General features: G+C 37.6%; 1 protein-coding gene across 2 annotated transcripts in view; it reads right to left on the reverse strand.

The window, feature by feature from the left end:
• The window catches only part of prkn (parkin RBR E3 ubiquitin protein ligase), a 99,378-nt gene that overhangs the window by 24,995 nt on the left and 59,031 nt on the right, over positions 1–15,352 (reverse strand). For both annotated transcript variants that reach the window (XM_056759988.1, XM_056759989.1), the window contains 3 exons: positions 14,723–14,806; positions 14,121–14,236; positions 11,095–11,231 (listed from right to left, as the gene is read on the reverse strand). In XM_056759988.1, coding sequence (XP_056615966.1) covers positions 11,095–11,231; positions 14,121–14,236; positions 14,723–14,806 — 337 coding nt within the window. The remainder of the gene's footprint in view (positions 1–11,094; positions 11,232–14,120; positions 14,237–14,722; positions 14,807–15,352) is intronic.

The following is a 15,352-nucleotide window of genomic DNA, read 5'->3' on the forward strand; positions in this document are numbered from 1 at the left end:
CAGTCACTGTGATGAGGACTAATGGAGCGGATGTAACATAGCAATGATGAAACGATTCTGTAGGATGTAATATTTTACACTTTAGACTTTTCGAAAATGCAGTAAATCCTAAAGCGATGAGCTTTGTAAAATATCAGCACGTTTCAGAGAGGCGGAGCAAATAGGAGATACAAACATGCAGGGTATGTGGAAAATACAGCGTTTTTTAACCTTCAATCGTGAATACACATTGTATTACATCTAAAGCAAACAATAATATTAGTTTTACACGTGTCAAATGACCCCTTTAATGTGTTTTATATTTGTCAAGATCTTGCAAAGAATGAGTCATTTGACTAGCTTGCAATTTAAAGGTCCAGTGTGTCATTTTTTTAAGGATCTATTGACAGAATGCAACATAATATGCATAACTATGTCTTCACAGGTGTATAAAGACCTTATATAATGAAGCGCTTTGTTTTTATTACCTTAGAATTAGCTATCTATGTAGCTAATCTACATACTGCGGGTCACCTTACATAGAATTTCTCTATGTTGTTTCTACAGTAGCACTAAACAGACGAACTGCTCTATAGATGCCTCTTCTGTTAGTAAACATTATGACGCGTTTTTGTGGGTGAAGCTCAGATGGAGGCAGAAAGATCCCCTGACTGCATTACTAATGCAAGGTAGCATGTTTAGTTTGCTTGCTTTTTGACAATGTCTAGTAAAAAATCTGATTAGATTTTACCATGTAATGTCACTCACTGTGTAGGACCGCGATTGTTTTTGAAAAAGTTAACTTTAACGCAAGGAACCTGACCGACCTGTACGTGCTCACTAAATGGATCCATGAGAAACTGACAGGATTACCTACAGTGACATATAGCTACCAGACAGAGAAACCAGATGCCTGCAAGTACTAACAGTGTTAAAACGTTAGCAAATGCATTTACTTGAACACAAACCTAACACATATCATGAGCCTTCTCACTGTTCTCTCTCCCTTTATATTAATGCACTTGTGACAACTAAAGAAAAAGAGAGGACAAACAATTTCCTTATGTTTAGTTTCTGGTCGATAGTTAATTGCTTATTGTATTACTGAAAAAGTTTGCTAGCATATCGTATGCGTTCATACGAAAGTCAACACTATATGAAAAAGAACCTTGATCCCCAGTTTTTGATTTCGGCATACATGAGATATTTTTTAGACACATACCCGAATCATAATCCACACCAACAAAAGACAGTAGTCGATCATTTTTGATGATCATTTCTTTTCAGTCCACTCGTTTTATTGTGTTTCACTATAGCTGTCGTCAGTGTATTTGTTTGGCAATAGCAGCAGGTATGTGTAAAAATATCAAATGGGACTGTTTTCTGTTGATTGTGGGACTAAACAAGACAACAAGATGTTGTTTTAAACTCCGTATGTAGCAAAATCTGTGCTGGTTTGTATTGGCCGCCTCCAGTTTTCCATTTGTTTTGCCTCCAGCTAATGCCGTGACGTATGCATGACGTCGGCACAAAAGGGGTCTATAGAGTGCATTATGTAATTATTATATCTCCTTCGGCAAAGAAGCGAAAATGTGACGATATCTTAGCTCTGTGGTCAGCCACCGTTGTGCTTCAAAAGGGTGGAGTTTGCCGCTTGTTGCAATTCACAACCTCACCTCTAGATGCTGCTTAATTTAATACACTGGATTTATATTGTTAAAACTGATTTTATAGTTTTGCCGATTTAACTTAAGTACTGAAAATGACGTATCGTTTGGTAGGTAAAATAATCAAATAAATCAACTGAATGATTCTTCCTAAACATCATCCTTTAAAAAAATATTTATTTTTTTCCAAACTGTTTTTCTTTGTAAAAACATGCAAAAAAAAGATTGTTGTTAACTATTATATTTTTTTCACAATTTAAATGTTTAGTAAAATGTGTCGAAAATGTCATACTGTAACATAGATAAACAGATTTTCTTAAAGCAACACTAGAGAACTTTTGCTTATGGTTCCCCTGTGTAGTTGGTATGCACAATTGTCCGTTATCAGTGTCGTAAACACAGTCGCTCTATAAGCTTCCCCGTGGGCAGCGCAATACAAGTGAATTTGTTGACTAAGCAGAAACCGCTGTTACATCATGTCACTTCATGAACTGTGCATGTACTAAAGCACTCTTTTATCTACCGCAGGGTATACTACTGATAATAATAGCTCAAACAAGATTCTGAGGTAGCAGCTGGTTGTTAGCCATCAGCGGATAGCATGCTAGCTCATAGCAGCTAACGTGCTAACGTTAGCGACATAGCACATTTGCAGTCACCCAAAACACAACGCATGTACGTGAATGTGTTTAGTAATCAACAAAAATAATTTGTGCATGACGACGTGCATGAAATAAGGAATCAGCATCTTTTGACCATAAAACATTTATTGTGGTTTGGTGGTCATTGTTTACAAGTATAATACTAAATTGTGAACCAGTTTCGTTAGTGCGCCAACAAACAACCTGAGCACAGCCTATAACTAAGAAACTCAAAAGTACAGTACAGTAAGAAAAAAATTACATATAAGACTGCCAAATCCGGTAGTAGGAAGGCTAACATTAGGTATCCTTCCGCTATGCAACCCATTGCCTCTTGCAGCTCGCATCACCGAGTGCAAGTCTGTCAGATATTGATTCGTGTTCGGGGTCGTGTCCTCTGCCATGGTGATGGTTTGGAGACTTGCGTTAAACTAGATTGTTTCATCTTATTGTTATCTGTTGGCTAAATTCTCTCACACTTTGATTCAAACGTGACGTATGCTGTTAAGCAGGTGATGGGCAGGGCTTGTGTACCTACCCACACGCCAAAGTTACAAGTGTGATTACAGTCGATAGAGGGCTGCTAAGGTAGCAGCTGCAGTAAAATTAGTCCAGATAAGAGTTGTCCTACCACTAAAATAATTTTAGAGAGACGGTTTTAAGGTAAAAAAACTCCCTAGTGTTGCTTTAACTTTATTTGACATGTTTCATTAAACATTTTATATGATAGGCAGCAATGGTGGTTTGGTCTTTTAGTAATTTCAGATCAAATACAAAAAATATTGACTGAACATTATTAAAAAGCCCCCAAAAGTTTAAAACATAGCAAAAAAATTGACTATCTTTAAGCACAAGCAATCAAAGCTGCTGGAAATACTGCAACTGTGTCAAGAGCTTCATTTAGGTGTCCGTGCACTTAAAGTATAATCAATTCTGTTCTACATTACTCTTAAAATTAGTCTTTCAAAAGTCCCTGCTTGCGGGAATCAGCATGTCACAGGAAGCGCATTAGCAGCGGTGTTTCTGCATAATGTGGCAGATTTTACCAGGTGCTACACATTAGAGGATCAGGCCCACCACCTCACGTCAACAGCTCTAGTATTAGCCGGTCCATAATGCCCTGCTGTCAGTGAGTCAGTAATTGGGCCCTGGGCTGGTGTTTAAGAGACTGTACTAAAATTAGTCACTTCCCCTCATTAATGTTAAAACAGTTTCTATTGTGTCCTAATAAGGTCCATCCAAGTTCAACAGTCTCAAAATCTAACAAAAAAAGCGAAACTATCCTGACTGGATGGAAGCTTTCTCCAATTTAATATTTCTTTCTGATGTCTCTATTTTAACCTTACAGGCTCTGCATAATTGCGATGTCTCACTGTTGGGAGGCTGAGTGCTTCTCAGACACATTTTTATTAATCTCATGCTTTTCAGAAGCCTACTGTCAGTGTTCTGGCTTGCTCTCTTCCCTGACACCTGTGTTATTAAATACACTCTGGCCCCAAAAAGTATCTGGACACTTAAGCCACAAATATAGATTAGATTGCTTTAGATGACAAAATATTAAACTGAGTGCAACCAAAAATCTTTCCAACTTTTGACTCAACTAAACTACATTTACATCTACTTTTCGTTATTTAGTCCAAAGTGACTTACAAATGAGGTAAACAATGGAAGCAATAGGCACAACAAAAGGATAACAAAAAGCATAAGCGCTGTAAAATTGGTCTCATATAGCCGCTTGCCACAGCTGGGGCGCCAGAAATCTAATAAAACCAGAAATAAAATGTAAAGTTTTCCCTGTAAAATTAAACTTTCTCTCTGTTTTTCTTGTAAATTTGCGGCCTTTTTCTGTAATTTTATGGTTTTTGAATGTATTTAAAATGTACATAAAAATGACTTCTGTAAAATTACAGATAGTAGTCAGAACTTATCGCTCATGTGTTGACGGAAGAGATGTGTTTTCAGGCAATTCTTAAAGATGGCTACAGAATCTGCTGATCTTGTAGCAGCGGGCAGATCATTCCACAAATGTGTGGAGGTGTGAAAATTATATTTTCCCTTTTTGGGAATGCACTACAAGACATTGTTCATTTGTGGAGCATAGGGTTCTGGTGGGTACATAAGTCTATTTTAGTCCGTGAAGATATGGGGTTGCTGAACCAGTGGTGGTCTTGTAGGCCAGGAGCAGAGCCTTCCTTCCCTTTATTGAACCTTATTACACATTGATATTGGGAATGGTGCAAGTATTTTTTTATTCTATTATTCAGTGGCTGGGTTGGCCCTTAAAACCTTGCTCGCTTTATCACATTATACATAAAACACAAAGAACAACCGCACAGCCCCGCCATGGTCCGCCTTTGAGTTACAGGAGTTCAAAGCCAGCCGACCTACAGTGTGTGTATGCATGACTGACGGAAAGACCCTCGCCGTACATGAGAAGCGTAGAGAAGCGCGCAGTAACTCTCCTGTCTGAGTGCAAAAAGTTTCATATTCTGACGCAAACTGCAACCTTTGCCATCAGCCAGCAGGGGCGCAGCTTCAGTTCTGCATCAAAGCCCAAGCACAGCACCGCAGAAGAGTTTAGACTGCTGGAAATCTGAAACTGAAGGCTTCTTTGACAGTCGTCCATTAAAAGATAAAAGAATTGTAGATGAAAGGAACGCACATTTTTAAAGCTGTTGTTCCTGTTAGAGCACTGTGTTAGCTGCGCAAAGGTCATGACTTTAATTTACAAGAAACACACATATTGATTGAAAAATATACTGTAAATTGCTTTGGATTAAAGCATCTGCCAAATGGATACATGTAATGTTAACTGAAGGTTAAAATGTGCAAATTTTACATTCACATTTGGCAGACGCTTTTATCCAAAGCGACTTACATTGCTTTACCCTATACATTTTATACATATACATTATACATTTATCTAGCGAGGAGGCTAAAGACTGCAGTCTCTAGCTTCTGTCGCTAGAGAGTCCTTGAGGTCGGGAAGTGAGGTTTACACACTGCACAGCTCTACACTAGCTTGCCTCCGTTACACCAGCAGGTTTAACATTGGAAAGAAGTCAGAATGCATGAAACATCGTCTCATATTCCCTTTTATAGAGACTGAAATTATCATAATTTTACAATAGCTACGACAATGTGTATTCAATCAGAATTACCTTGTTTACAATTTGCAATAAAGACCATCAGACTATAGACTATGATTTTATTCTGATGTTCTATCATAAGCTTCAATTTCATTCCTGAAATCATGACGTCATATCATTTCACAGGTTTTGTGGTGGGCTCAGCCATAATTCGAAACCATATTCTCACAGACACAATCTCGGATGACTCACAGACCATTTCAGTGAAGATTTGATGCAAATTGCACACAGAAATGGAAAATACTTGCCAAAATCACAAACTCCAATCTGGTGGACAAACTTATGTGAAATGTCCATGTGTCAGAGTGCACAGGTTTGCAGCACCCCACCAGGTGCTAAACACCTCCTTACAAGAGCTGCTACAGTCTAGTTACAGAAGTTTGAGTTTGTGGCATCACATTTTTGAAAAATACTTTATATAAAGTTTAGTTTGAAGCACTACAGTAACAAGTACATTATGTATGGTATTATTTTAATCTAGAAAACAATTGAGACATATTGTTTTCATATTGAGACATATTGTTTTCAATATAAACAGGTTGTCTTTTATTCTAAGTGGGCGGTACTTGACCAGAATGACCAGACATTATCGGGTTGTCAAAAGTCTGGTCTTGTAAGACTGCTGTATAACCACAAAGATTTAGCTGATGCCAAAACACCTGCACATTCTGATGTGGATCAGAAAAAATCTCTAGAAAGCTGTTTGGAGAGGACAGACTGCTGCAGGGGTGTGTAGGAAAGAAGTTTTATAATACCTCTCCAACAAATCAATCCAATACAATCTCACAGCAATTCCTAACTGTTGTACAAGGTGGCTAATTTGTATGAATTTGTTAGATTTCATTTTATCATTTAAGTACAATTTCCCTTCACACCAGTCATGCCTGGTTCTACAGGGGTCCTAGAGGGTGCTAAATACCCTGAAACGAATAAAAACACACCCTCAAGGTGAGTCAAAATTATTTAGCTTATTTTGTAATTAAGACTACATCTCAAGACTAAACATTTCAAAAGTGTAAGATTACCAATTGCATTAAATCACTAACACTATTGTTAATTTTAATTGTTTTGCTATATCCCGTTTACACCCTGTGTAAAAAATAAATAATATTTAAGTTTGCTTTATTATCATTATTTTTGTTGAATTTGGGGTCATACAGAATTATCCTGCGGGTAAAAATAAATTAAATTTCCTATTAAATAATACCATGTCTGCTGGTCAAATTTTTAAGAAGGGTGAAGATTATGAGCCATTGTTTATAAAATTAAATACATATTTTTGAGAGCACCCTCAGTAATTTCCGAAGCACCCTCGATGACTTGGTTTTACAATCGGGCCTGGTGCCAGTAACTGTTACGTTTAGGGGCGGGGCTTCAGTGTTGCTTTTTTCTGATAATCACAATTTTATGTAGGATTTACATCCTATACCAATTAGTCAACTCGCAAAACAGTTACAAATTCCAGGCTGTGCAATCTGTCCATACTGCGTTAACAACTCAGTTCAGTTGATCCATTCACCTGAGCAGTAAATACCATCTGACTAATGAATCTAGAAGATGAAGTCATGACAACCACAAGACAACTCTAAGACCGTCATCAAAAATGTGACATGAAAGACAGCATGCAGAGTAAACAGAAGTCCATCTCATGATTCAAGAGCCCTCCAAATATCTTCTATAACAAAATCATTTATTTGTGACTTTTATTTCCTATTATTCTGTTTTTGAATGGCTGTCTATTTTTATATGCATTTGCCCTTATAACAGTATATACTGCTTTTGTTGGCTTTCTAGCTTATTCCTTGTATTCTTGAATCCCTTTCAATGCCAAGAGGCCTTTATTGTTCATATTACTTTCCTCAGATTGCTCTTTCTGTATGAAGGGAAATTAATCTACCTAGAAAACCTTCCCGAATAGCTTCAGCAATGTGGCCCTTTACACAGACATACAGAAAGAACAAAGTGCTGATAAAACTCCCAATAGGCCCATAAATTTACAGCGGATCATGCCGTCCCGACAGGAATACTGATGTTCGGGGCGCAAAATTCCAGGATTATCCATCTAAACCAGACAGCGGTCTACCATGGATTATTTATACACCAAAGACATGGATCCGTATACGAATACTAATACAAGACAGGAACAGGATTCTGTGGTAAATGCACCTCCCTGTGGAGCAGTAATCTGTTATAGATATAAATATATATAGAATATATGAAGGACCATCAGTTGTCGCTACAGCGGAAGTTAAAGTGATCCAAAGTTTCAGTTGGTTTTTCGACTTGACTCTCTGACTGTTGTTAGGAGTAGCTGGTAGCTGTAGGCGGTCGGTGGTATTTAAGGATATTTTTCTTAGCTGATAAAGTGTCAAGGTTCCTCTAACAGGTGTTACAGCAATTCCACCTTATCTAACACTGCACCAGCCATCGGGCCGGTCGAGTCCAGTTAACATGCAACCCTGTACGCATCCCTTCCTGATAAGTGTGAACCCACAACCATCTCCTCACTGACTCTAAAATTGGGAATTGGTGCATGCATGTGTGTGTGTGCTAGAACTGGGTTAAATATTGAATGATATAATCATGATATAAATTCATAACTGAATTTATCGTATGACCATGTTTAATAGACTTGTGTGTTATGACTTTGGAAGAGTATACTATTTTACCATTTGTACTTATGTGCACATTTGTATGTACGAGTGCTGTCAAATCGAATAATCCCGATTACACATTTTTTGTGTGTTTATATAATATAAAGTATGTGTGATATACAAACATAAATGTATATGTAACAAATATTTTATAAATAATTGTATAAACCAAATATATTCGGTTGTTAAGTGGTTACGTAAGGAATACCTTTTGGGGTCCAAGAATCTATTCATTTCAAGCCGGGCTACAGCTTAAACAGCTGTTAAAGAGCACTGTTTACTCATATTACATATTTAAACGAAACATGTATTAACTCAAAGTATATACTACATTCTCCAGGCTTACGGCATCTCCGAATTCAATATTTGAATAAATTATGAAAAATAAATAGTTGACTGGCCATGTGGGATTTTGTCATGAAGATAAAGGTTAGGATTGCGGTTTTCCGATTTCACTATGAGCGTATATGAGCCTGCATTTTTTGTTATTTGCCTATGGCATCTTATTGAGAGTTTTGACCTGGAAATGGTATATGACCTTCCACATATGGTGGTGCGTGACGTCAGGCTTAAAAAGCGGATTTAAGTCACAGTCCGAATTGAGAGACCATTACAAATTTTCATGTAATCCTCATTACTAGATGTATTGTGGCCAGTCCAGACCAGTGTCTGTTGAATGTCAACAAAATCAAACCTCAGGGGTGACATAAAGTCATCCAACTTCAATGTGAAAGACTGACAGCATGATAAGACAAATGAAAACTGTAAAACAATCCAGGTTATCACATAAAAAACATACAAATATTAATGTGTTGTTGCTTCAAACTGAATATGATCTAGTTTTCTTTGCGGTTTTCATTATCTGAAAATAAATACAAATAGGAACAATATTTGTATTTAAAATGTGTTACCAGTTCACAGAGTGAAACAAAAAAAGATAATTTTACATGAACACATACCTATAAATAATAAATTCAGAAAAACTAAAAATAATTTTGAAATGGTCTCTTCAATTTTGCTGTGGCTACAAATTAATGTTTAAATATAATATATAAATACACACGCCACACACTCGTATATAATATGAACACATTACATAAACGTTGATTAATCGATTTAGCAGCTCTATAATGTACACTATGGAATACCCCGATGACCCGCTACGTATAACAAAGGAAGAACATTTTACTAACATAAAATTAAAATATAATCTTCAATAGTGATGTATCAGTGATTTATAATAGGCATGATATTACACATATGAATCCTCAGTGAATCGATATAAAATCTGAGTCAATTAATTCAAACGTGTTCATTTAAATCTCAGAGTGACATTATTAAAATATTATAAAGTTCAAATGTATGTGCACACATATTGGTGTTCATTTCATGTAAATAAAAACACATCCTTGTGTCTGACGTTGGGCCTTACACTGGTGTCTTTTTCTAAAGAAACAGGTGAGAGGCTAACGCCATTATTTCTTTATTATTTACATATTTTACTGTTGTTTCATAACATAATTTCACCTCTTACACATGCAGTGTAAAACAACTGACCTAATAATACTGGCACCCAAAAAATGTGCTGCTCTCTTTTTTAACACACAAAGCCGTTTATAACACTTGATCAATAAAAATATAAACTTCCATGATTTAAGATGTAATTTTCCCTTTAAAGCAATGAAGCAACTCATTGAAGAATCAAGCATCAAGGTACATTACTGCCTAAATCATTATCTCCATTTGCATCATTCAATTTCAAATTCAACTCGTTCTAAATGCGAATGACTCGAGAGAGAGAGGGCCATATCACACCCTTCCTGTCCGCACAAAACATTGCTTTCCACCAGCAAAGGCGCATGACTAAATGTTAAGTGGAGATTTTCTGGCTTTGAGTTCGACCTGTAATATGGTGTTATGTTAAAGCTCATTGCAAAAGAAGGTTAAGGTTGCGCCGGCTCCTGCTGGCTTTCCTGAGAAAAACACACAATATTGTTTATCTGTTGCAGCCGATCATTTCTCCACATTTCGCGAATGTGGCCCGCTTCTTTCATCTGGACAAGCGTGCTTTGACTGGACTGTTGAAAGTTGTTTAAAGGGGGAAATGCCATTTGAGTCTGATGTCTGACCTTTTCCAGTCTGTAGCCACACACACACGGTGATAGATAGACCCCAAAGACAGGCTGTCACAACACCAACACAAATACACACCTCCATACTCACAAACACAGCCACTGAATAACAGATATATACACATTACCGTGAGTGAACTTTACATTATCCTTTTCTAAGTTCAGAGTCTTGACATTTGGAAGGGAGACGACTTTGTAGAGAACTTTTCGATATAAAAATTTACTATAGAGAATGAGAGACTATTACCTTTTGGCTAAGCTTTATGAGTATTTTATGACCTCTTAGAAATAACAAAAACAGATTTACATTGTATTTAGACATAAACAATGAAGTATGTCTTTTAAACTACGTGTTTAAATCATGTTTTTGTTTATATTTTGACTCCGGTTATGAAGAACACAACAGTTTAGCGTGACAAACGGATACGTTTCTATTCAAGGGGTGCTTCTGCAGGGGGTTGTAAAAGCAGAAAGAGGAGAGACCAAAAAATAACAAAAGAAGCAGAATGGCAGCGAGACAAATGAAGGAAGTGTAAAGGCGAGACAGAGGTGGATACAGAGAGATACAGAAAGCGTGAGAGATTGGTAGGGTGTTTTGGCTGATGGGGGGTCAATGCCTCTCTCCAGAGCCCCATTACTGGGTGGCATTAACGGATGTGGTGGGCCGACGAGGGCACGGCAGGGACCCGATGAGAGAGGGAGAGCTTGTGTGAGTGAAGGAAAACAATTTGATAGTATCTTCTCTTCACTTCAGCCACCAACACACCACCATCCATCACTGCCCAACACAGCTAGCGTGTGCGCACACACAGCGAGAAACACACTTTAACACATGAACGCTAATATCCATTCACATTTAAAGGTGTGTTTACCTGCGCAGGGCAGGGAGTAGCCCACCAGTGGCTCGTGGATAAACTGTCTCTCATTGAGTCTGGTCACACAGTATAGATGGAAACATTCCAGACAGATCACATGACGCTCAGCGCATTGAAACACCAGAACTGGACTCCTGCAAGACACAGGGTGGGTGAAAGCTCATTACACAGAATTCCATCATATTATAAGTGTTTGTAATACAAAGTGTTTTGTTTGTTTAAGGTGACATCATTTGAAAGGGCAAATGTTGCGTTACACAAAACAATGACAGACTCACATTGCTGGTTATTTGTCTTCATTCGTTGAGCACCAAATTTACTAAATGGATTTTGCAGAATAGGTCATAGCACATACGTGCCTCCAAAATATGTGCTAACGCAATTTGAGTAGTGAAGTTCTATGACATGATGGTTGGATTGAAGTACTAGGTTGTATCAAGCTGATTAAATGGGAACTCCGCTGAAAAATTAAATTTCTGCAATGAATCACTCACCCTCAAGTGATTCGACAAGCCTACTTCTTAAATAGGTCGTATGACACGGCTAAAATGAATATTATCATTTGTTTTAGATGTAATGCAATGTGTATACACGATTTAAGGTTAAAGACACACATACATGCGTGTTTTTATCTCCTTTTTTTTTTACTAAGCTCATCGCTCTGTCGTTACTCTCTTTAATTTTGCTAATTCCGTCAAACTCGAATCACACAAATACTCTCTACAAACTTTTAAATGCAAATAAAAATAAATAAATAAATCAGGTACATTACAGAACAGTTTTTTTTTGCATTTTTATGACAACGGTTCAGTTGAACTCTTTCCCCGCAAGCCTTTTTAAAAAAAGTTACCCGCCCACGCCAGCGTTTTTATAATGGCTCACAGTATATTTTCTGTAAAGAATATATGGACAAACAATATGTCCAATGAAAGAACAGAGTCTCTGCTTTTAAACAAAGGAAACCGCCTTCTTCTATCTTCATTTGTTCTTTTTTTTTCACTACGTAGATGTGGGTAGGTTTCTTCAAAAATGCATCACTTTGATTAAAAAGCTGAAATAATTAAAAAAATTTGTCAAAGATTCTGCCCAGACTACACCAAGAACAATCATTAAAAACCAATAAGAAATATACGTTCTGGGATTCTGTACTTTTTCACAAAGGTGTGTAACAGCGCCACCTGCTGTATAACAGTACAAACACTGATTGCCGTAATAACTCGTCTTTGGCGGGAACTGTTTTTTTTAAATGACAAGATAAATTGTTAATGGAGGTTATAGATTTTATGAAAAAGAGAAAGTTACAGAAGACAATATTTTAAAAATAAAGGCTAGATATAAGACTAATATCACTAAACGTCCCCCTCTCATAATCATTTTCCTCTCATGTAATATCATTATAGTGTTATAATAATCAAAACAGGCTTGACTTCTAATCTCGATCAAAGCTTTATACTTTGCAAAACAAATAATAACATTACTGTTCTTATATGATTATTGTTGTTATCATCATTACTTTTATTATTGAATTATCTCATAAAAAGATTTACCGCTAAGTTAGTTAGTTAGCTCTAGATGGAGAACAGTCACCTCTCTCCTGCTCCAGGATGTATCCTTTTTAAATGCTCCAGCATGCAGGTTGTGCTGCCGTGAAAGGCAGGTTCCCCCTTGCATGCATTGCCCTCAACCGCATTTTTTGTTTTCAATTGGGTAAAGCTTTCCCACACTTTACTTATTCGCAGTCGTTTGTACTCCGCCATAATTCTCGCTGTCTGTCCTTCTACTGCGATAGCATTCGGGAAAGCTGCATTACACTCTAGCGCTACAGTGCCGTAGAGGTCAAATTGTGATATTGCAGGCCCGTAAATTAAGTCATGTAATCAAACGACTACTCGACAACAAGAATATTTGTCGACATTTTTTTATTGTCTTGTAGACAATGTTGACTAATCGTTTCAGCCCTAATATAGGCCAATCAGCCATGTTGCTTTCTAAATATCGGTATCGGCACTGGACTTTAGAAAAACCTTATCGGTCGACCATTAGTCATTGCTCATTGAAAATGCCACGTTCCGCTGAAGAGGGAACACATCCGTGGTCAGATGGTTGAGAGAAAAGGTTGGACGGTGATGGTTTGGATCACACTGTGCATTGTTCGTAATAATTTCATCATCCCATACATCGTTCAAAGCCTTAAAAAGCACATAAGACCCTCTCACTATTTCAGCACAGTGCAAGGAAGAACAGCCTCCAATTTTCTTCTCATTGCTCAAGAACTGCTCATTCATACTCAGAATCAGACTCACTTGGTTGTAAGTCACCCTGCTAACATTGAGTTCCACATCTTTGACCCCTCTTCTGTCTCTATTGTGAAAGTCTGGCCCCGTCCTTCTCTCTGCCCTTTTAAATAAATGGAGGAGATCTCTGAGGAGAAGAAAGACAAGAGTGGAGAACGGTGGAAAAACAAAGCTCTACTCAAGAAGGTAATTGCGGCACTACTTCAATCAGCCCTTGATTTGAAGGGTGGTTGTTGGTGATTGGGCTCCATTGTCTGGTTTTCTCTGTGCCTGAACAGCAGGTAAGAGACTTTCATTGGTCCGCCCCGCTATTAGCTGACCTTTATCTACAGAATACACTTAACTCTCTCACTCTCTCCGGAAAAATGGCCGCCGTTGATTGAAGGGCCACACCGCAGGAGGCATTTTATATGTACCACTGGGTGGGCAAATTGTCTTTCAGGATGTTTGTATCAAGTTTGTGCCCTTGTTCAACATGTTGCAAACATTTTGTTGTTTACGAATAATTAACCAAACCGAAAGTTGCACAAACTGGCCTGTCAACCCTGGTTTGTTTAAAAAGATACTTTTCATATCTGTCTATCTGTCTGTTTGTTAAGTGGTCAGCTGGTTGGTCTGATGGCATGTCCATCCTTTCTTAATCTTTTTGATAACTGATTTAATCTGTTTCCAGAGAATCCTTAGGGATGGGTTAATCTACAGACACATGGAGAAACACTATACACTCACATGATGTCAGTGCAGGCGATGCAGGGGATGCCCCGTGTGTTGGCCATGATCAGGTCCAGTCCCACCGATGTGTCATTATCACAGGTGGGGTGGGAGGCACATTTCAGGTAAAACTCCTACAAGGACAACCAAAAAAGACAATGTCTTAAATAAGCCCGCACCAACGGTCTAAAACAAGCCGATTATAGTATTTTTATGGATTTCCAGCAGAAAGGAAGTATTACTGGACCCAGCTGGCATTGACCTACCAATTAAGTCTAAGCAGTGGAAGTGCTTTTTTGCATCTGCCAAGCAGAACTCTGAATTTATACACCAGATGGATGAAATTCACAACAAATATTGTGTCTTCATTGAAAATGCGGATATATGCAGCAGATAGCGGCAACTACAAATTTTTATTGGATGCCAATAAATGCACACCTGTGACTGTAAACAGCATACAGGTAGATTAATGAACCTTATATTACTTGCCAGAGGAATTATTTATTTTTAGGAAGCTGATGCATAAAGTGCGGATCTAGTTTTAACCCCGATCGTTCTCATACTCCAGGCTGGTGTATTATAATAAATATTATAATATGATAAATTTGTTGTCGTCTCACCGCCACTTTCCCATCACAGTCTTGTGACTGACATATTCCATGAATCCTGTTTGGAAGAAGCACGTCATCCCAGCAGCACGGCCCCTGCAGACAACGCACAACATCAGAGAGACTGTACACACGTCAGTCACAGGAAGATGAAGAGAAGCATGATAATTGGAAGACAAGTAATGGGCAGGCGATACAGTAGGATAAAAGAGAGAGAAGTCAACAAGAGAAGAACTGTTTAACTGAAAAGAGCAACACATCAAAGTCCTTGAAACAAAAGGATAACTCTTACACTTTTGTTTACCTGAACAAACTTTCATGATCTTCATGGTACAGTTCATAAAAAGTTAAAATTGTATTCATCATGTATTCATCATGTTTATCAGTTACAGGTCAAACATTTAATTTTCACGAAAAAAAAATCTTTCAGTTGTTTAAAAAACACACAGAGAAGCATAAATGTAATCCATATGACTTGTGTCACACAAAAGCGTGTTTAAAATTTAAAAGAACAGTTCACCCAAAAATAAAAATATGTCTTCATTTACTCAACCTCAAGTTGTTCGTAATCTATATAATTGGCTTTGTTCTGATGAATGTAGAAAAAGATATTTGGAAGAATGCTTATAATCAGACAGTTCT

This window comes from Triplophysa dalaica, chromosome 11, assembly GCF_015846415.1.
Source record: "Triplophysa dalaica isolate WHDGS20190420 chromosome 11, ASM1584641v1, whole genome shotgun sequence".
Taxonomy (NCBI): Eukaryota; Metazoa; Chordata; class Actinopteri; order Cypriniformes; family Nemacheilidae; genus Triplophysa; species Triplophysa dalaica.